At 44.4% G+C, this 21,762-nt stretch overlaps 2 protein-coding genes and 1 pseudogene across 7 annotated transcripts in view; 1 reads left to right on the top strand and 2 right to left on the bottom strand.

The window, feature by feature from the left end:
* Nucleotides 1-921: 921 nt before the first annotated feature.
* LOC103217581 (large ribosomal subunit protein uL14 pseudogene) lies at nucleotides 922-4,885 on the bottom strand (annotated as a pseudogene).
* A 2,181-nt stretch (nucleotides 4,886-7,066) lies between these two features.
* Nucleotides 7,067-15,097, bottom strand: RWDD2B (RWD domain containing 2B). 2 transcript variants are annotated; one of them, XM_007965730.3, is made up of 5 exons: nucleotides 14,962-15,097; nucleotides 10,666-10,892; nucleotides 10,511-10,578; nucleotides 10,033-10,395; nucleotides 7,067-8,936 (listed from the first exon to the last, which is right to left on the bottom strand). In XM_007965730.3, exons 2-5 carry the CDS (start codon nucleotides 10,870-10,872, stop codon nucleotides 8,702-8,704), a joined length of 873 nt encoding a protein of 290 aa, XP_007963921.3. In that variant the 5' UTR covers nucleotides 10,873-10,892; nucleotides 14,962-15,097; the 3' UTR covers nucleotides 7,067-8,701. The 2 variants fall into 2 exon arrangements, with proteins under 2 accessions (XP_007963921.3, XP_037846572.2); XM_037990644.2 differs by having other exon boundaries at nucleotides 8,833-8,936; nucleotides 10,017-10,395; nucleotides 14,962-15,070.
* Nucleotides 15,098-20,735: 5,638 nt separating this feature from the next.
* Nucleotides 20,736-21,762, top strand: part of USP16 (ubiquitin specific peptidase 16) — a 30,578-nt gene continuing 29,551 nt past the window's right edge. For 3 of the 5 annotated variants that reach the window (XM_007965700.3, XM_007965698.3, XM_007965679.3), the window contains exon 1: nucleotides 20,736-20,884. In XM_007965700.3, the coding sequence (XP_007963891.3) occupies nucleotides 20,866-20,884 (19 nt within the window). In that variant the 5' untranslated portion in view covers nucleotides 20,736-20,865. The remainder of the gene's footprint in view (nucleotides 20,885-21,762) is intronic. The other 2 variants (XM_007965703.3, XM_007965693.3) reach the window with 2 other exon arrangements.

The following is a 21,762-nucleotide window of genomic DNA, read 5'->3' as shown; positions in this document are numbered from 1 at the left end:
AACTCAGACAATCTCAGTCATTCTGTGATAATTCACAGGTTCATTCGTTCCTTCCCTCCCTCCCTCCCTTCCTTCCTTCCTTCCTTCCTTCCTTCCTTCCTTCCTTCCTTCCTTCCTTCCTTCCTTCCTTCCCTCCCTCCCTTACTCCCCCCTTCCTTCCTTCTTCTCTCTTTTTTTTTTTAAAGACAGTTTCACTCTTTTGCCCAGGCTGGAGTGAAGTGGGGTGATCTCAGCTCACTCCAACCACCCCCACCCCCAGCACAGGTTGAAGTGATTCTTCTGCCTCAGCCTCCTGTGTAGCTGGGATTACAGGAGCAAGCCACCATGTCTGGCTAATTTTTGTATTTTCAGTAGAGACAGGGTTCCGCAATGTTGGCCAGGCTGGTCTCGAACTCCTGGTCTCAGGTGATCCACTTGCCTCGGCCTCCCAAAGTGCTACGATTACAGGTGTGAGCCACTATGCCCAGCTATAATTCACAAGTTTCTAGAGAGGCAAGGGCAAGAGAATTTATACCCACAAACTTGGGAGAACCCAATGGGATAGAAATTCAGCCACTTCCAGCCATATGGCTACTTCCAGCCTGGGAAACACAGCACGGTGGCAGGCATGGTGGCACATGCCTGTGGTCCCAGCTACTCAGGGAGGCTGAGGCACGAGGATCATTTGAGCCCGGGAGGTCATGGCTGCAGTGAACCATGATCATACCACTGCACTCCCACTTGGGCAACAGAGTGAGACCCTGTATCAGAAAAAAAAAAAAAAAAACAAAGAAATGTGGCAACTAGAGAAAATGTATCTGATTACCAAAATTAATCACAGATAGGATTTCCCCTTTATTCTACTTTCAGATATACTTTACCAAGATAAGAAATATAGTGAAATCCAGTGACAGTCATAAAAAATGCTGATAAAACTCAGCATTAATTAGTCTTTATTAAACTTGGTGGTACTTTACCTTCAACTGTTATTAAGATGTATTTTTTTGGGGGGGACGAATACTTTTTAATGACTTTTTTTAATGGCTTTAAAGTTTTTCTTTCTTTCTTTTTTTTTTTTTTTTTATATACTGGAGAATCACGCAATGCACAATCAGGCGCCACAAGTCTGCACTCTCCTTTGCTACTGGTCCTGTAATGGCAGAACCTTTCATTTCGCCTTTATTACTCACTATGACCCCTGCATTATCTCTGAAATAAACACACCATCTTTTCTTCGGTATGACTTTCATTGTCGAATGACTGCTGCTGGATGTACCATTTTTCTGAGCTCTGGTTTGCCTTTCTTGACTGTGGCCATCACCATGTCACCGACACCAGCAGTGGAAAGTCTGTTCAGCCATCCCTTGATCCCCTTCATGGAGATGATATTCAGGTTTTTGGCTCCTGTGTTATCAGCACAGTTGATCACAGCTCCTACTGGAAGACCCAAGGAAATCCGGAATTTCACACCAGAGGACCTACCACGTCCTCGCTTTGACATCTTGAACACTGGAAAGAAGGAAAAAAGTATTTTCAAATTTTTTAAAGCAAACTTCGTATTTAAATAGCAGCAACACTACATAGGTAGTATATGCCAGGAGAGCATTTGTTTGTCAACTGGGATCCCTAGAGAGTCAATTGAGAAAACAAGATATAATAGTTTGCTAACATTACAAAATAAATGCACAATAAGAATAATTTCAGTATATATCGGCTATAACTCACCACAATTTAACACGAGATTTGGGTGGGGACAAATATCCAAACTATATTAGAGGGATTTAAAAGAAAAGAAGATCGGCCGGGCACGGTGGCTCAAGCCTGTAATCCCAGCACTTTGGGAGGCCGAGACGGGCGGATCACGAGGTCAGGAGATCAAGACCATCCTGGCGAACACAGTGAAACCCCGTCTCTACTAAAAAATACAAAAAACTAGCCGGGCGAGGTGGCGGGTGCCTGTAGTCCCAGCTACTCAGGAGGCTGAGGCAGGAGAATGGCGTAAACCCGGGAGGCGGAGCTTGCAGTGAGCTGAGATCCGGCCACTGCACTCCAGCCTGGGCAACAGAGCGAGACTCCGTCTCAAAAAAAAAAAAAAAAAAAAAAAAAAAAGAACCATAATAGTACTAGAAGAATATATAGGTGGATTTCCAGTTCAAAATAGCATCTACTAGCAGCCTCTCCCAAATTCACACACACACACAAACACACACACACACAAATTGATGAAAACATTGAAGAAGACAGAAACAGCATGACTAAAACTAAAACTGATGAAAAACAGATTTTCAGAATCTAGAAGGAAACTGTAATACTGAGTCTGGACTCAGGAAGTCAAGAAGGCAGGAAGGAGATACAGGTACATGTATATATATTTCCCTACCACATAAAACTGTGTCCTTTCTTGCTGGTCTAACCCCTACTCCCATCTGCCCTACAAAGCCCTTCCTTCCCACATATTCTTTGGAATTGTAGCTCCGTGATTAGCCAGTATTCACCCTCAACACTTGTTCACAGGTTGGCTAATGACAGTGCTTCCACAGCAGCATCTCATGAGTGCTGTTTATCATTTAAAATCCCACCTACCTCAGGGGTCTGCAGATAAGAATAGGATCCTCTTTGCTTCTACTTTCCTTAAAACAATAAATCATTCTTTTCAGGCTGCTGTCAACAGAAGACACCTTCTGACATCTGTCCTCTTACCAGCCTCCTGGTCATACCCTTTTAGTCTCTAAACACTTAACACTTGGCTCTCCACCCTCATTCCAAACATCATCCTGGATGGTCTTTTTAAAGTCCTGATTAGGTTCATGTGGCATATCTGTCCACTGCTTGGCCTCTCAGTTATAAAAATCTTCATCTCTCATATCCTTTTCCTCTATTCAACTTCATCTGCCACTCCACAGTCACATCCTGATATTACTACTTACATTTTCCCAATTTCACCCCACTCTTGGGTCACGATCCCCTCTTGCCAGATTCCTCATTTAACTGTTTCCACCTAGACATTCTTCAAGGAAATCTTGACCTTGCATTGGCCCTTATATTTTCTCCCTAACACTAAGGACTCTTTTCTCTTTACTCCCTTCATTGTTGACTTTAGATTTCATGATCTTTTGTATCAGTCACTCTCTTGCCAATACCACAAAGTCTCTTGTACATCTGCTCCTTCAGCCTATTCATCTGGAGAAACCAAACACTACACAAAGCCAATTATTTGTTTTCAGCTTTTTTTTTTTTTTTTTTTCCAGAGAAAAGGTGAACACTGCCTGGAAAACTAACAATGTAGTCAACAGAAGCTTTAGACCACTAAGAATTAATGATCCCATGCCTTAGTTGTGTCTTCATTACAGCCCAACAAATGTACCACACTTCTGTAATTTTCTAGGACTCCCAGTAATTATTTGAACACTTCTTCAAAACTCTGACCATTCTATCTTCCTCCTTGACTTCAACAGATGAGTTTTTCTCCAATTTCACAGGACAAGATAATCAGATAATCCTTATCTTTCCAACAGCAAACATATAAATTGGACTGATGATTATTATACACCGTTTAACTTAAATGGTTGTTAAAATAGTAAAATTCTCTGATACCCCTGAAATGTTCTTTCATTGCCCTTGCCATTTCCCTAGGACTTCTCTGACCTTCCCTTGATTCCTGGCTAAAGTGTTAATTGTTGATTTATCAGTCTTCCAAAACCCCATTCCAGCCCTAGACATGTGGCTAGTCCAGTGGATGGTGATCAGGTCATGTTGGTTGTTAACTGCGTTGAGTATCATCCCTTCCCATGAACTTTCCTTGCATCTTCAACTATGGTCCTCCATAATTCTGCTAAAAAAAGAAGTATTAAAAGACTGGAGTGGTGGTGGGGTGGGGGGGGAATGAATGCACAAGGCTAGTCATTGCTGCACCATTTCTTTTCTTTTTCTTCCTTTTTTTTTTTTTTTTTTTTGACAAGGAGTCTCGCTCTGTCACCCGGGCTTCAGTTCAGTGGTGTGATCTCAGCTCCCTGCAACCTCCGCCTTCCGGGTTCAAGCGATTCTCCTGCCTCAGCCTCCTGAGTAGCTGGGATTACAGGCGCCTGCCACCACACCTGGCTAATTTTTTGTATTTTTAGTAGAGGCAGGGTTTCACCATGTTGGCCAGGCTGGTCTCGAACTCCTGACCTCAGGTGATCCACCCACCTTGGCCTCCCAAAGTGGTGCGATTACAGGCGTGAGCCACCACACCCGGCCTAATTTTTTTATTTTTTAAATTTTAATTAATTTATTATTATTATTATTATTATTTGAGATGCAGTCTAGTTCTGTTGCCCAGGCTGGAGTGCAGCCGCGCGATCTCGGCTCACGGCTCCGCCTCCCGGATTCACACCATTCTCCTGCCTCAGCCTCCGGAGTAGCTGGGATTACAGGCGTGAGCCACCACGCCCGGCCCTAATTTTTTTTTTTTTTCTTTTTAAAGAAAACCCCACATATACATACATGCAAAAATAGGATACTAGAAAATAAAATGTAAAACCAAAATTTAATATTGTCTTTTTGGACATGGGATTGTGGGTGACTTTAAAATCCAGCTATTTCTACTCTTCCTATGATATATGTGTAATCATATATGTAATACATATGTTTAATACGTTATATATAACATATAAATAATATATATAATTTGTTGGCGGGAGGAACGAGGGAGAGCAGGTTTTCAAAATGCGAAAAACCAAATGCCCCAGTGGGGAAAAAAGCCTCGATTTCCGTAATTCCCTGGTTAAAATCGAGGAACACCTTGGACTTCAAAGGCACTACCTGGGTCCCAGGGTGCACCATTCCTCTAATCCCCCAGTTGCAGCAACATCTGGGAAGTCCCGAGAATGGGAATCGATGCCTCTTTTTCCGAAGATAGTAAGCGTCAACAACAAAAAATAAACAAGAAGTCCAACTCGGCCCCAAAGCAGCATCTGGCTGGCCTGCGAGATGCCCACTCAGCAGGCGAGTCCGCAGCTTAGGACTCAAGCCGGTGTTCGGAAGCTATAGCCGAGAGCCGAAAGGCAGCGCTCGCAGCTGCAGTGACCCGCCCCGCCCATAAGTCCTGGTGCTCACAGCATCCCGGAAACCCACGCCAAGTGCTTCCGGGCCACGTCGGCCCAGGAAGGCGCACGCTCGAAGTATGGCGAGCTTCACTCCGCGCTCTGAGGCTGCCTGTGGGGCCTGCGAGTGCTCGGTAGTTGCCGGGGTCACAAGAGAAAGCCTAGCTGTCGATGACAGCCCCAGAGCGCCTGGGAGCCTTGCGATACCCGGGTGTCTGTAGGCAGCCAGCAGACACTTCCACGCTGATCTGGAATCTTCCCTCGCCCGACTCTGCCCCTCACAGGGATGGCAAAGAACTTTACGACCTACATCCCTTCCCCGATCTGATGGCTTCAGATGGGTAGACTGTGTTTAAGTGGAATGCTTGTGGTGCCCCTTTGCTGAGTTTTTATGGACTCAGTTTTCTCAAGTAGTTCTAATAATCGCTGGGGGTAGGGGGGTGGGGCGGGAACGTAATTTCTGCGTCTGCCCTTAAATACCTTTAAACCTTGGCTGCATTGTCGCTTTTATGGAATTTCACCAATGGTCTGTTATTTTTTAGTTTCCCTGATACACATCTTTCTTAATAACAAAATAAATAGCACTTTGGAAGGCCAAGGCGGACGGATTACCTGAGGTCCGGAGTTCAAGACCAGCCTGGCTAACATGGTGAAACCCCCATCTCTACTAAAAATACAAAAAATTAGTCGGGTGCAGTGGCGCGCGCCTGTAATCCCATCTACTGGGGAGGCTGAGGCAGAATTGCTTGAACCTGGGAGGCAGAGGTTGCGGTGAGCCGAGATCACGCCACTGCACTCACACTCCAGCCTGGGCTACAGAGCGAGACTTCGTCGTCAAACAAACAAAAACAAAATAAAACAAAGCATGTGGCCAATATTCCCTGCCAGTACTTGTTTTCTTTAGAAAATGTAACTTTTAAACATAATTTGACTTGAAACCGTTTCTTTTCAGGATTTATCATTTTTTATAGGTGATTCCAGTTCAAAATAGTTATTACATTAATATGTTGATAAATCATCATTGCTGAACAAATTTTTTTATGTGCAATCATACAGAACATTTTATATTTAAGGATGTTTATATATCAAGTATATAATCATTGGTAGAAACTGGGCAGGGCGCAGTGGCTCACGCCTGTAATTCCAGCACTTTGAGAGGCTGAGGCAGGTGGATCATCTGAGGTCGAGAGTTCAAGACCAGCATGGCCAACATAGTCAATCCCCGTCTCTACTAAAAATCCAAAAAGTAGCGAGCGTGGTAGCACGCACCTGTAATCTCGGCTACTTGGGAGAATGACGTGGGAGAATCACTTGAACCCCAGGCGGCGGAGGTTGCAGTAAGCCAGGATTGCACTACTGCACTCCAGCCCGGGTGACAGATCCAGACAGAGTTTGTCTCCAGAAAAAAAAAAAAAAAAAAAAAAGAAACCTAAGAAAGCTATATTGCTTATACTCTTAACATTTCTAACATTTCACTACATTTATCCATTCTCAAAGGAACTTTCTCATCACAAGATTGGAAAATCTGTACTTCCCTGGCTTAGTATGACTTAATCATAAACGTCTAAATTTGACTGATGTCCCAGGAAAGAAAATTTGTAAAACTACTCTGTTGCATTCTATGTGTTTATGTGACATTTGAGATCTGCATATTATGCATAGCAATCTGGTTTTTAATATAATGTACAGAGACTGAAAAAGTTTTAGCGGTTTAGCTGCCACTTTAGCTGCTTAAAGTAATATATGCATCATCTGCCCCCTTTGGTGGTAGAAATGTCAGATTCCATTCTCTGTAGGGTATTTCATACAAATCTGTTAGTCACTGGAGGAATCAGAAACTAGACACACAACTGGTTCATCTGGCTGTCTGGTGGCAGCAGAGGAACTGGGATTTCCAGGGCAACTGACAGGGCAATAGGAATGGGCAGCAGGGAGGAAATCTGGGGAGGTACATAAGGTTTAGGTCCAATAGAAGCACTGTGCTTTAAATACCATTCTGACCCTCATTTATGTTTAATAACCTTTATATTTAAGATTTATCCACATAGCCTTCTTCCATTTTATTCCTTCAGATTTCTACATTGTATTACATAATATATGCTATCTTTCAGTTACTGATTCATTTTGTGATAAGCATAGTTTGCCTCCAACTTTTTACTAACTTAATGCATTGTTTCTCACCCCAACTCTATTCCTCAACCAAGTCTGACTGGTCAAGAAATATCCAACACCTGGTATCAACCTGCGTGCTAGCAAATTAATAAATAATAAATGCTTTTGGAACCAATTTATGGAGGTCCTCAAAAACTGGGTGGTGTGTTTAATGGTAGGTCAAAATTTGGCAAAAAGAAATATACAGAAAGCCATTTCCAGAACAAAAAAATGTCAGAATACAATTTGCCAAACAAATCTTCTAAATTACTAATTTGATGAATTGTTGACGCTTGTTAAAAAAGTTTAAGCCCTACTCGTGCCTCAGCCTTGTCTGAGGCAAGCCCAGGAACAGGGGCAGAGCGTGAGTATACAAAACGAGACGAACTGCAAACTCCACTTCAGAAAAACTTCACCTATTTATGTATCAAAAGGCTGGCGTAAATGCAAAACGAAAGCTCTGAAAAACTCTATTTGACAAACTAGCTTTCAACTGCCAGTAAAAAGCCTAGAAATTGGCTGGGCGTGGTGGCTCACGCCTGTAATCCCAGCACATTGGGAGGCCAAGGCGGGCGATCACCTGAGGTCAGGAGTTCGAGACCAGCCTGGCCAACATGGTGAAACCCCGTCTCTACTAAAAACACAAAAATTAGCCAGGCATAGTGGCAGGCCCCTGTAATCTCAGCTACTCGGGAGGCCGAGGCAGGAGAATCGCTTGAACTTGGGAGGCGGAGGTTGCAGTGAGCCGAGATCACACCATTGCACTCCAGCCTGGGTGACAGAGCAAGACTCTGTCTATTAAAAAAAAAAAAAAAAAAGCCTAGAAATTAAACAAACCTGGTTTTATTTCATAAGACGTCTAGAGATAGGCAGCGGCTGGTGTTGGGTCAGCAGCTCAACAATGTGGCAACTGGCATCTTCGTGGTTCTCTTAGTCCTTCCTTCTGTCATAGTTCAAATAACCCCTCCAGCTCCAGCCATCACTTTGGCGTTTATAAAAGTAAGAGGGGGAGGAGGTGGCCTAGCTGCATATGTTTCTTTAATCAGGAAGCAAAAGTTTTCCCAGAATTCCCAAGGCCAAAGGTGTGTCCTGAGGCCACTGAGAGTTGTTAGTTGCAACAGAGGCTGAAAGGGGAGCAATTAGCTTTTCTGGGTTCTTTAGTGAAGGCAGGTAAGGGAGAAGGGGGTTGGGAATGGCTGGCAAATTGGAGCACCAACATCACCTTTGTGGATCATTTCTTTTTCAAAATGGGCAGCTGATAGGTGAAGAAATACCTAACAACAATTTTAAGGTTGTAATTTAAAACTCAGTTCTGCTTTCAATCATGACATTTTTAACAGATGCATTTCAGCTATACTATTTTTTCTTGTCCCCCACTCCCCAACATTCTAGAATGGAACTAAAATAAAATTACTTAATCTTTCAAGAAAAAGTGGGAAAAAAAAATCAAAAGGCCAACAGTGACAAGATACTTTCAACTACTCTTACTGTCATTGTCCTTCTACACCAAAAAACATCTGGAAAACATCCCCACATCCTTTGGCATTTAAGAACTGATAGAGCTGACCAAAGTCCATGTGGTTTCCCCTGGCTCCATTAACACTGAACACTTTTTCTTCAAAAATGGAAAATTTCCTTTGTCTTTGCATTTCATCATTTGTACCATCAAAAGGAACGTCTTCTCGATGGCGGATTAAAATTCTCTTCCAGTTTAATTTTCTGAGTCTGAAAAGAAATTTCCAAAGTAAACATTTTCAAAATGTATAGAGCACATAAAACAGAAGTTATAAAACAGACTTATCAATGCCTTTTCCTAGTAGTAGTCTACTTTTTAAAATTTTTATAACTTTTGTTTATTTAGTAGAGACAGGTCTTGCTATGTTGCTCATGCTGGTTTCAAACTCCTGGCTGCAATTGATATGCTGCCTCAGCCACCCACAGTGCTGGGATTACAGGTGTGAGTCATCACACCCCACCCAAGAAATCTACTTTTATCTCAGAGGGATTTTAATGAAATATGATTCTGGTCATAATCCCATCCCCAAACTCATTTGTTGCCCTTACTACGGCCTTGTATTAGTAGTTTAGAAATGTAGGAATTACTGAATCCCAAACTATTAATGGATCTTCTCAGAAATTCATTTAGGATATCAGTAGAGAAATGAGAAGACTAGTGGCAACTCTAGTGCTTCTAGAAAGCCCCTTACTTCATAGGGTATACAGTTTGCAGCATCACTAAGATAAGGGAAGGATCAGATCCATGAAAGTGGATGGGGTCATAGTGTCTTGGGCAGGAGCTCAATTCATTCAGCATATTTACAGAATGTCTCCTATATGCACTTGTCAGGTGAGGGGGAAAATGCTGACTACATGCGATTTCTGCCATATCTATCAACTTGAGATTGAATCCCCATAAAGATACAACCCCTGGGACATACTTATCTCCACATCTCTAATAGTCATGTGTTGCTTAACAATGGGGACACATTCTGAGAAATGTATCTTCAGGTTATTTTGTCATTGTACCACCACAATAGAGTGTACTTACACAAACCTAGATGGTACTTTTTTTGTATTTATATTTTTTCATATAGAAAAGCAAATGTCCCAGCACGATTACTGAATATCACTCTGATATTCAATAGTGGGAAGATCAAATGCCATGTATCAGGTTTGTATATGTGCTCCATTATAATCCTATGGCACCACTGTTTTATGTGTGGTCCACTGTTGAGCAAAATATTACTAGGCAGCACATGACTGTATCTTGTTTACTATTAAAATTTTTGACATGACTTCACATACATATGTGAAAGCAAACCTTGACCAGAATTCTTCACAGGCACTTTGTGGGCCTTCCACACAAACAACACCAGGTTTTCCAGGCATGCTAAACCCAGACAGGGAAAGCTCCTTTGCCCACTCTAGAATATTCTTTCTTTTGCATTTGTTGTAGATATGATGGCTGTAGATCCAGAGTCTTGTGAAGATGAGGTCAACTGACTGGACTGTGCTTCCTGTGGTGGGTGAAGATGAAGTATCTCTGCTGACATAGCCAGACGCGTGTTCTCTAACCCACTCCGTGGCATTCAGTATACAAACATCTCCATGACAATGTTTTTGCAGGAATGCAGTCAGATCTGTGTTCAGCTGAGTCTGCTGGGATCTACTCAATATTACTGATCTAACAGAAAAGATATAAGAAAACAATTGTCTTGGAACAGAAAACAAATTCAAGAGTTGCTTTTATTCTCAGATTAATTTGACCTCTAAAGTTGGCCAGAACTTCTGTAACGTACCTGACAGTAATTTCAGGCAGAACTGCTGGGTATTTAAAAGGAAGAATACAGGCCAGAGAAAACATCGCCTGATTAAAGAGAAGAAGAAAAAGTGCACTAACCAATGTTTTAAGTCTCAACATGTTTCAATCCTTCCAAAAGCAAAACTGAATTACCATTGCTTCCTCAGATACATCCAGGTTCATATTGATAGTAAAGTAAACTTTTGAAGATCGCCCCTCCATTGTCTTCTTTTCAATACAATCTTTCAGTTCTGCTACAGCCAGTTGGTCATTTACTATGAGCTCATTCTCACCAGGGAACATACTGGCTAGCAGGTCTAACTCAGCAAGCTGGGCCTCCGCCTGCTCTATCTCAATCATTTTTGGACATGTGTAAGTTTCTAAGGAGGTAAAGACAAGAGAAACAATTTACATATGCAATCTTAGAAGAAATGAATACATCAACAAGGGTACTTACTAAAATTGTATTTGATTTCTTCGTAAATTGTACAATTTAATTAGTCTCTTCCCCATTACTCTACTTTCAGATATAATATACTAAGTCCTATGCTAAGACCAGCCTGGGCAACATACTGAGACCATCTATAAAAAAACAAACACAAAAAACTTTTAATAGTAAGTAGACACCACATTCTTCTGTGTCTAGATAGTTGAGCGGACATTTTGAGCTACCATAAATGGGCAATTTCATCAAAGTAAACCAATTATGTAGTCAAAAAGCTGTATCAATAATGTAGCCAGAAGAGAGGATATGACTGGTTACACTGGAAACCTAGAATGTACAGAATAAGTCAGAGAGTTTGATTATCTGAATGGTCAGTTTCTTAAGTAAATATTGTTTATTAGTTTTTTTTGAGACAGGGTCTAGCTCTGTCACCCCAGCTGGAGTGCAGTGGCATGATCCCCACTCACTGCAACCTCAACCTCCCACGCCCAAGCAATCCTCCCACCTCAGACTTCTGAGTAGCTAGGACCACAGGTATGCACTGCCACGCCTGGCTTCATTTTTTATTTGTAGAAACAAGGTCTTGCTATGTTGCTCAGCCTGGTCTCAACCTCCTGGGCTCAAGCAATCCTCCTGTCTTGGCCTCCCCAAGTGCTAGCATTACAGGTATGAGCCACTGTGCATGGCATTTATTAGTTTTTCTTTCTTTCTTTTTTTTTTTTTTTGAGACAGAGTCTTGCTCTGTCGCCCAGGCTGGAGTTTAGTGGCACGATCTCGGCTCACTGCAAGCTCCGCCTCCCGGGTTCATGCCATTCTCCTGCCTCAGCCTCCCGAGTAGCTGGGACTACAGGTGCCCGCCACCACGCCCAGCTATTTTTTTTATTTTTTTATTTTTTGTAGAGACGGGGTTTCACCATGTTAGCCAGGATGGTTGAGATCTCCTGACCTCATGATCCGCCCGCCTCTGCCTCCCCCTCCCAAAGTGCTGGAATTACAGGTGTGAGCCACCACACCCAGCCCTTTTTTTTTTTTTTTTTAAACTAAATCCTCATACATACTTAAAATCCCTGGACTTATTGGAATTCCATAGACATATTTGCTAGTCTGTTTTGGAGTTGAGAAACACAGAAAACAACTTCTTGGGTGGTTATTAGAGGAAGTGCATTTACTTTGTTTTTTGTTGGAGTGGCTCTGTTACCAGTGTTTGGATTCTATTACCAGATTGCCAAGGTGCAACTCCAGGCTCTGCCACTTACCAACTGCACGACCTTAGGCAAGTGGCTTAATTTATCTGTGCTTTAGTCTCCCCAACTCCGTAACTGGGATGAGAGGGTTGCTGTGATGATTAGATGAGAATTTGTGGAAAGTGCCTGGCAACAGAGTAAATTTTATGTGTGCTTGCTACTATTATTATTAATTTAAAAACCTTTTTTTTTTTTTGAGACAAGGTCTAGCTCTGTCACCCAGGCCAGGGTGCAGAGTTGGTTCACTACAACCTCTGCTTTCTGGGTTTTTTAGTAGAGATGGGGTTTTACCACATTGGCCAGGCTGGTCTCGAACTGCTACCCTTGTGATCCACCCGCCTTGGCCTCCCAAAGTGCTGGGATTACAGGCATGAGCCACGGTGTCGGGCCGCTTATTACTATTATTATTATTGGTCATCATTTCTTTTTTTTGTTTGTTTTTGAGACGTAGTCTTGCTCTGTCACCCAGGCCGGAGTGCAGTGGCACAATCTCGGCTCACTGCAAGCTCCGCCTCCTGGGTTCACGCCATTCTCCTGGCTCAGCCTCCCAAGTAGCTGGAACTACAGGTGCCCGCTACCATGCCCGGCTAATTTTTTGCAGTTTTGGTAGAGATGGGGTTTCACTGTGTTAGCCAGGATGGTCTCGATCTCCTTTACCTTGTGATCCATCCGTCTCGGCATCCCAAAGTGCTGGGATTACAGGCGTGAGCCACCAAGCCCGGCCTGGTCATCATTTCAACAAATGTTTCTAAAGCACTTACGTTCAAGCATTGGCACTAAGATAACAATGAATGAAAGTAATAAAACAACTCTACTGGTGGGAGGATACCATGACATCAAAAACAAATTTATATGCCCAGCCCAGGTGCGGTGGCTCACGCCTGTAATCACAGCACTTCGGGAGGATGAGATGGGCGGATTACCTGAGGTCAGGAGTTTGAGACCAGCCTGGCCAACATGATGAAACCCCATCTCTACTAAAAATACAAAAATTAGCCAGGTGTGATCGCACACGCCTGTAGTCCCAGCTACTAGGGAGGCTGAGGCAGGAGAATCACTTGAACTGAGGAGGCAGAGGTTGCAGTGAGCTAAGATCACACTACTGCACTCCAGCCTGGGCAACATGTGAGACTGTTTAAAAAAAAAACAAAAAAGAATTTTTATATCCAGTAAATAACTGCTGTGAAGAAACCTGAAGAAAACAAGGACAAGGGAAACAATAAGGCAGCAGGGGGTGAGACTGCACAAGGGGTTGTCAGGAAAGGCCTTTCTCCTAAGGTGACTGTAGGGAAGAGACTTTAAGGAACTGAAAAAGGATGCCATGTGTTTTTCTTGGCCAAGAGTGTTCGAGGGAAAGTGAACAGCATATTCAAATGCCTTGAGGTAGGAGGGTGCTAGAGCAGCTGGCCAGCGCACAGTGAGCTGGGGACAGGGGAAATCAAAGAGTTTAGTAAGGAAATGTGGGGCAGTTTATGTTGGGACTAGTAAAGCATGGCCAGAATTTTGAATTTTATCCCGACTGATACGTAAGAGCTACAAGAGAGGTTTGACTTACGAAGATCCCCACACTTGCTGCTACGGAGAAAAGTGAAAGGAAAAGTGGGGTAACCAGATAGACACCGCAATTACTAGGGAGAGAGGATGGTGGCTTGGATAGGATTATAGTGGTCAAGTTGGTAAACTTCAGGTTCTGGATACGTGGAGAGAACAGAAGCAACAGGATTTACAGATGAATTACATGAGACACGGAAGAATGACTCCAAGGCTTTAAGCTACTGAAAGTATGGATGTGCCATTTATTTGGACGGTGTGGTCATGGAGAGCTTCAGGAGAGCTTCATGGAGAGCTGAAGTAATGAAGCGCCTACTAAGACACCTGTTAAATAGAGATGTCTAGCATGCAGTTAGATATACAGTTTTGGAGTCTACGAGAGACTGAGCTACAGATATAATTTTGGAAGTCAACACTTATTGAAGCTATGTATTTGTTTAAAGTTTCCCAGGGAGTGAGCAAAGTCGGGAGAGGGTCCTATCGAATTGCAGGTAGCGAAGATGAAATGGAATAGCAAAGAAGTACGGGACGGAGGGACTCTTGAATGGATAACTACGGGAGTGATGTCACAGGTCATTTATCTGCCAAATTATTTTTGCTTAAGAGATTTCAGTCCTTCCAAAAAACCCTCAAGATAATTTTATGACTCAAGATTTCAGCGAATGCTGTAAGGAAACAGACTGCAGCCGGGCGCGGTGGCTCACGCCTGTAATCCCAGCACTTCGGGAGAAAGGGGGATTGCTTAAGCCCAATTGTTCAAGACCAGCCTGGCTAACACAGGGAGACCTCGCCTTTACTATTATTTTAAAAAAAAATAAAAAATAAAAAATAAAAAAATATATATATATATTTAAGAGAACGTAGACTGAAACTTGGTATTTCTGAGTGGAATAATATCTTTTCCTTGCAGATTTTTTTTTGTTTTTGAAAAACAGAGCACGGTACCCCGCGACCCAAGCCACGAAGCTCTCAGGAAGAATGCCCAGCACGCAGCCGCCCTCGCACCCTGACTGCCCTCGGGGCGAGGTCCCTGGCTGGAGCGGGGCTGCTGAAGCCGGGAAGCAACGCGGAGGTCCAAACCGACCGATGGGCGCCTGCAGTGAGGGGAGGCCGGCAGCCATGCCGGGAACGTTCCCTAAGAGTTGCGCCCGGCGCTGCAGCGTGGGAAACCCCCGTGGCGCTCGCCACTGGCGCTGAGGCGAGACTAACCTTGAGTCGCGGCCCCCTCACTGCTGTAACCCGGGTCCCATGGCTGCACGAACAGCTCAATTTTCACCGGAAGGAAACCTCAAAATTCTAGTATACTGCGACCCAAAACTCACAAACCGCCTCACCTAGCGGCCTATCAGAAAAAAACAGGGCGCGCGGCGCATGCGCGCGCAGGGCCGCGGCCGGAAGCTAGAGCTGGCCTGTCGGGCGCCGGGTCGGCCAGTGTTTGTGTACGCAGCTGGAACGACTAAGGGAATGCTTTGTCCCTGCTAGGTACTTCTCAGTCGCAGAGTTTTCTTCTTCTTCTTCTCCTTTTTTTTTTTTTTTTTTTTTTGAGACGGAGTCTCGCTCTGTCCCCCAAGCTGGAGTGCAGTGGCGCGATCTCGGCTCACAGCAGCCTCCACCTCCCGGGTTCGGGTTCAAGCGATTCTCCTGCCTCGGCCTCCCGAGTAGCAAGGATTACAGGCGCCCACCACCATGCTCAGATAATTTTTGTATTTTTTAGTAGAGACGGGGGTTTCACCATGTTAGCTAGGCTGGTCTCGAACTCCTGACCTCAGGCGATCCGCCACCCCTGGCCTCCCAAAGTGCTGGGATTACAGGCCTGAGCCACCGCGCCCGGCTGGTTTTTCTTCTTAATAACTCTCCATGCCAATCCCGTTGTCATTTCCCAGCGGCCACCACTGTCAGTCTATATAGTGGGCACTTTTCAGGGACAAAGAATTGGTCTATTAATGCTCCTCAAACTCCAACGTGTCCAGGAATAGTTCGGGTTTCCTGTTGAAATGCAGATCAAGATTCGGTAGGTAGGGGCGGGGGTCCAAATTTTGCATTTCTAGTATCTTCCCACACAGTGGTGATCCTCCTTGTCCCTGAATCATGGAGGAGGAGGGCAATTAGGGAGATCTGAGCCTGGATGCCTGGTGGCCTTAGCTATCTTAGGTGTTCTCCCCCATTAACCAAGCTGGGAGGAACCGTGTGAATGCATATTTATCCCTCTTAATAAAAGGGTAGTTTGAAGGAGATGCTGACAGGAGGGTAATTGGAAATGTTTTTCTTCCCAATCCAACTATATGGAATACACCTTATAATATTCATTTTAGAAGTGTCATAGATACGATTTGTAAACACTGACATTTAGCAATACTAAATATCACTGCTAGCTCTCCCCCCGACCCCTGCCGCTTTTTTTTTTTAAACAAAAAGACGACAGTATGTATTGTAGGTGTTCATAAACTACATCTTCTGCATGGTGTTTCATGAGCATTTTTCAATGTCATAATTTATTTTTTCCTCCAACATTTATTATGAAAAAATTCAAGTGTAAAGCAAAGTCGAGAGAATTTTACAGTGGAGCAGATCTCAAGAGAAGGGGAAGGAAGGATTTCCCCTCTATTTAGCAGTGTCTGAAGACATTTTGGGTTGTCACAACTGGAAGGATGCTATTGGCATGGAGTAGGTAGAGCCCAGGGATGCTCCTCAACTTCCTACAATGAACAGGACATCCCCTGACAATAATAAATTTGCTGGTTCAAAATTCTGATAGTGTTGAGGTTGAAAAACACTGACCTGGAGAGTATAGAATTTTACTCTACCAGCTTTGTCACATATCTCATCAATCCATCTGTTTTCATACATTTCAAAGTAAACTGCAGACAGTAGCTTCTAAGTATCTCTAATGTACATCATTCAAATTAGTTTTTGTTTTGTTTTGTTTTTGAGACGGAGTCTCGCTCTGTCGCCCAGGCTGGAGTGCAGTGGCGCCATCCCAGCTCACTGCAACCTCTGCCTCCTGGGTTCACGCCATTCTCCTGCCTCAGCCTCCCAAGTAGCTGGGACTACAGGCGCCCGCCACCACGCCCAGCTAATTTTTTGTATTTTTAGTAGAGACAGGGTTTCACAGTGTTAGCCAAGATGGTCTCGATCTCCTGACCTCATGATCCACCCACCTCGGCCTCCCAAAGTGCTGAGATTACAGGCATGAGCCACCGCGCCCGGCCCAAATTAAGGGTTTTAAAGGTAAAAATGAAATGTATACCTTAAATACACATAAGTTTTTAAATGCATACACCTATGGAACTCAAGCCATATTAACGTATAGAACATTACCATCACCCCATAAAGTTCTTTCATGCCCTTAGTCCCTACCCAGTTCTCCCCAAAGGTAACCACTGTTCTGATTTTTTTCCCCCACCATACTTATTTTTCTTGTTCTAGAACTTCATATGGTTGGAGTCATGCAATAGATATTTTTGTGTAAGGGTTCTTTCACTCAGGGAAATATTTTCATCTGTTATCATGTGTATCAGTTTCTTTTGATTGCTCAGTAGTATTCCATCATATGAATATACCAGTTCCATTCTTGTTTTGATAGAAACCTGGGCTATCTTCAGTTTTTTGGCTATTATAAATAAAGCAGCTGCGAACATTCTTGTACAGCATTTTATTTCTCATGACTATTTCTTTTCAATAAATATTTATCGAGCACTTACTATATTCCAGGCACTTCCAGGTACTAATTATAGCCATGAACAACACAAAGATGTTGCATCTCTCAAAGACCTTATATTTGCACATTTCTGTGTATGGATGAAGAGGGCTAAACATAAAGGTAAAAATAAAAGAAAATTATGGGCCGGGCACGGTGGCTCACACCTGTAATCCCAGCACTTTGGGAGGCCAAGGCAGGCAGATCACTTGAGGTTGGGAGTTCGAGACCAGCCTGACCAACATGGAGAAACCCGGTCTCTACTAAAAATACAAAACTTAGCTGGACATGGTGGCACATGCCTGTAATCCCAACTACTGGGGAGGCTGAGGCAGGAGAATCGCTTGAACCCAGGACGCAGAGGTTGCTGTGAGCTGAGATCACGCCATTGCACTCCAGCCTGGGCAACAAGAGCAAAACTCAGTCTCAAAAAAAAAAAAAAAAAAAAAAAAAAAAGAGAAGAAAATTATGGCCAGGCATAATAGCTCATGCCTATAATCCCAGCACTTTGGGAGACCAAGGAGGATCACTTGAGCCCAGGGTTTGAGACCAGTTTGGGCAACAGAGAGAGACCCCTGTCTCTACAAAAAATACAAAAATTAGCCAGATGTGGGGTCCTGTGCCTGTAGGCCTGTAGTCCCAGCTACTCAGGAGGCTGAGGTAGGAGAATTGCTTGAGCCTGGGAGACTGAGGCTGCAGTGAGCTGTAACTGCACTACTGCACTCCAGCCTGGGCAACAGAGTGAGACTCTGTTTCAAAAAAAAAGAAAAAGAAAATTACCAAATAGTGGATAATTGCTGGACAGAGAAGTAAAGTAAGGTGATGTGAGTGATCAGATAACTGTGTTACCTAGATTGCCCTGTAACTGGAAGGAAGTGACTTTTAAGGCATGTATAGAGGCTGGATGCAGTGACTCACACCTGGAATCCTAGTGCTTTGGGAGACTGAGGCTGGAGTATCGCTTGAGGTCAGGAGTTTGAGACCAGCCTGGGCAGCAAGCTTTTGCAGAGACATGGTGACTTCAAAAAATCAAAAAGTTAGCTGATGGGGTGGCACACACTTGCATTACCAGCTACGGGAGGCTGAGGCGTGAGGATCACTTGAGCACAGGAATTCAAGGTTACAGTGAACTATGATTGCACTTCAGTCTGGGCTACAAAGCCAGATCCTGTCTCTAAAATAAGTAAATTAAAAATAAGGTGTGAACAGAATGACAATAAGATACCAACCCCGGAAGATGAAGGGGAAGAGCCTTTCAGACAGGAAGCACGTGGTACAATGACCTTAAGGCTCTGTTTTAAAATGGGTGGGGGCAAAAAGCCTGCATTTCTGGAGCTTGGAGAATAAAGCTTTAAAAAATTATCTCATCCCACTCCTGTTCTTTCTTGCATGAGAGCTGGAGCCTATGCCCTACCACACATCCGTGGATATGCCCAGGATTTGACTTGAGCCTTGGAACTTTGCATAATAGCTGCTACTAACTTTTTGAGATAATACATTCGTGGGGGCTCAGTCCTGCCTCATCTAAATCACCAGAGACCAAACAAGGACAAGCCCAATATCTCTTGGACTTTAATGTCATAATGTTGTCAGAATAAAGTGAAAGATGAAACTAAGCTGGGTGCGGTGGCTTACACCTGTAATTCAGCACTTTGGGAGGCTGAGGCAGGTGGATCACTTGAGGCCAGGAGTTCAAGACCAGCCTGGCCAACATGCTGAAACCCCACCTCTACCAAAAACTACAAAAGTTAGCTGGGTGCGGTGGGGTGGCATGTGCCTGTAATCCCAGCCACTCAGGAGGCAGAGGCAGGAGAATGGCTTCAACCTGGAAGGTGGAGGTTGCAGTGAGCTGAGATCATGCCACTGTACTCCAGCCTGGGCAGCAGAGTGCAAGCCAGTCTCAAAACAAAAGAAAACAAACAAACAAAAAAATTTATCTCAGCAGTAAAAAGCAAGAGAGCTAGTTTTCCTCCAAATTTAACCAAATGTTACTCTGGTAGTTAGTATGCCACCATCTTAAACTCCTTTTATCTGATTAGTAACAATAGACATTTATTTTATGACCAATTGTTTTTTTTATGGTGAATTACCTGTTTACATTCTTTGACTATTTTTCTATAGATATCTGCAACCCCCCCACCCTCGCACCCTTGGTAGGGATTACTATTTTCTCTACTAAACTAAGACTCCAGGGCAGAGAGGCCTATGTTTAATTCATTTGAGGGAAGGCTTGGCACAAAGTGTACCCTTACATATTTTCTTTTTTTGAGACAGAGTTTCACTCTTGTTGCCCAGGCTGGAGTGCAATGGAGTGATCTCAGCTCACTGCAACCTCTGCTTCCAGAGTTCAAGCGACTCTCCTTCCTTGGCCTCCCGAGTAGCTGGGATTACAGGCGCTCGCCACCATGCCTGACTAATTTTTTGTATTTTTAGTAGAGACGGGACTTCACCATGTTGGCCAGGCTGGTCTCGAACTCCTGCCCTCAGGTCATCCACCCGCCTCGGCCTCCCAGTGTTGGGATTACAGGCATGAGCCACCGCGCCCGGCCTCGCACTTACAAATTTTCAAAGAATGAACAGTAAATATTGAAAATTCCCTCCTCTCCCGCAATTTATGTTTGACACTGTCTTTCAGTTCTGCTTTAAAAATTCACTCTCGCGGCCGGGCGCGGTGGCTCACGCCTGTAATCCCAGCACTTTGGGAGGCCGAGAAGGGCGGATCACAAGGTCAGGAGTTCGAGACCAGCCTGGCCAATATGGTGAAACCCTGTCTCCACCAAAAAATACAAAAGTTAGCCGGGTGTGGTGGCGTGCGCCTGTAGTCCCAGCTACTCGGAAGGCTGAGGCAGAAGAATGCACTCCAACCTGGGCGACAGAGGGATATTCTGTCTCAAAAAAAAAAAAAAAAATTACCTCGCTGCGTTTTGTATTCTGACATGGCGCAGGAAGGTAAATTCAAGACAACTTACGTACTCAGTTTTAGAAGTCGAGAGGACAGAATTACGGAAACAGAAATTTAAGCGCTCCCCCTCTTAGCCTCCAAATGTAATGTGTTCCAGAAAGGTAACCATCTGGGAAACTCCAAGGCTCAGACTACCACCAGATGCCCACACTTCAGAGGCATTTGTATAACTTCATGGTTACGTCAGAGACCAGAAAACCCATTGACAACCAACCCCTAAGCCCGGACTTCCGGTGCAAGCCGCACGCAGGCGCAGATTTACTAGCGTCAGAGCCCATGGTCACGGGAGGTAGGGGTGGGGAGGTGGTGGCCTAGCCACTTCCCATAATGCCGCGTTCCGGAAGTTGTTGCTTTCTAGGGGTCACTCTGGCTTCTGCTCCGTCGCTCTCAATTCGTCACCAGGAGGAAGACGGAGCTGGCTACTCAGCCCAAAGGCCCATGAGGGGATGCAGTTATGGGCTCTGTCGCCGTGGGTGAGTTCTGGTCCCACTGCCTGGCAGTCGTCGCTCGCCTGACTTCCTGCGCTGGGAGAGCCCCTGTTTTCAGCCCCAACTTCGTTCTCTTCTTGAAGGCCCCACTCTTTAAGCACGTAACCCGGCTACTTCCGGGACTGCGATCTCATTGGCTGCGTGTCTTGTCAGTTCCAGAAGCTGGCCAATGAAATGCCGCTGCTGGCGCCCTTCTTGACCCCGTGGACCCCGAGGTTCCCCGGTGGGATCGGAGCAGTTAGAAGAGGAGGAGAGGGGAGGTGTGGCAGGCGCGGAGCAAGTGGGTGGGTGGCGAGTGGCCCCTATGGGTTGGGGCTGGGTTTGCAGCCGTGTTCTTACTGCTGGTGGGAAAAAGCAGGATCTGTCACCTATCCAGTTGACTACACCTAGGAGAGGACTGATCTACGCAAAACTTGAAAGCCACGTTAAGACCTGCTGACAAAGTTTTCCACACACTTACATTTTTAATGGAACCGAGTAGGCAGGGGACGACTGGGAGGGCAGAGAGAGAAGAGACTTGGAATAATATGAGAGCCGGCAAGACTATCTTTGATTTAGATTTTGTACGGAGTCCTGCAAAGTGTCATTTCACTAGGACGCTAATACTCATCCGATGACACTACTTGAAAAGTGTAGTAAGTTTATTGATGTTTTAGAGCTGATGGGAGTCACAGTATTCTCTCCTCATGACTCCTTAGTTGCCTTTATAGTTGTCAGAAATTTACTGGGGCTCTTTCCGCAGCACTGGAGTGACGCCTCTATGTCCTCTGCCTGCAGCAATTAACAATTCGTCTTTCAAGTTTCCTATGGAGTCTGAGCTGCTGCAATCCTAAAACCAGATTTACTAGTGCTGTCTGTCTTCA

Source organism: Chlorocebus sabaeus, chromosome 2 (genome assembly GCF_047675955.1).
Source record: "Chlorocebus sabaeus isolate Y175 chromosome 2, mChlSab1.0.hap1, whole genome shotgun sequence".
Taxonomy (NCBI): Eukaryota; Metazoa; Chordata; class Mammalia; order Primates; family Cercopithecidae; genus Chlorocebus; species Chlorocebus sabaeus.
Note: the sequence above shows the minus strand (reverse complement) of the source record. Positions and strands in the feature narration are given on the sequence as shown.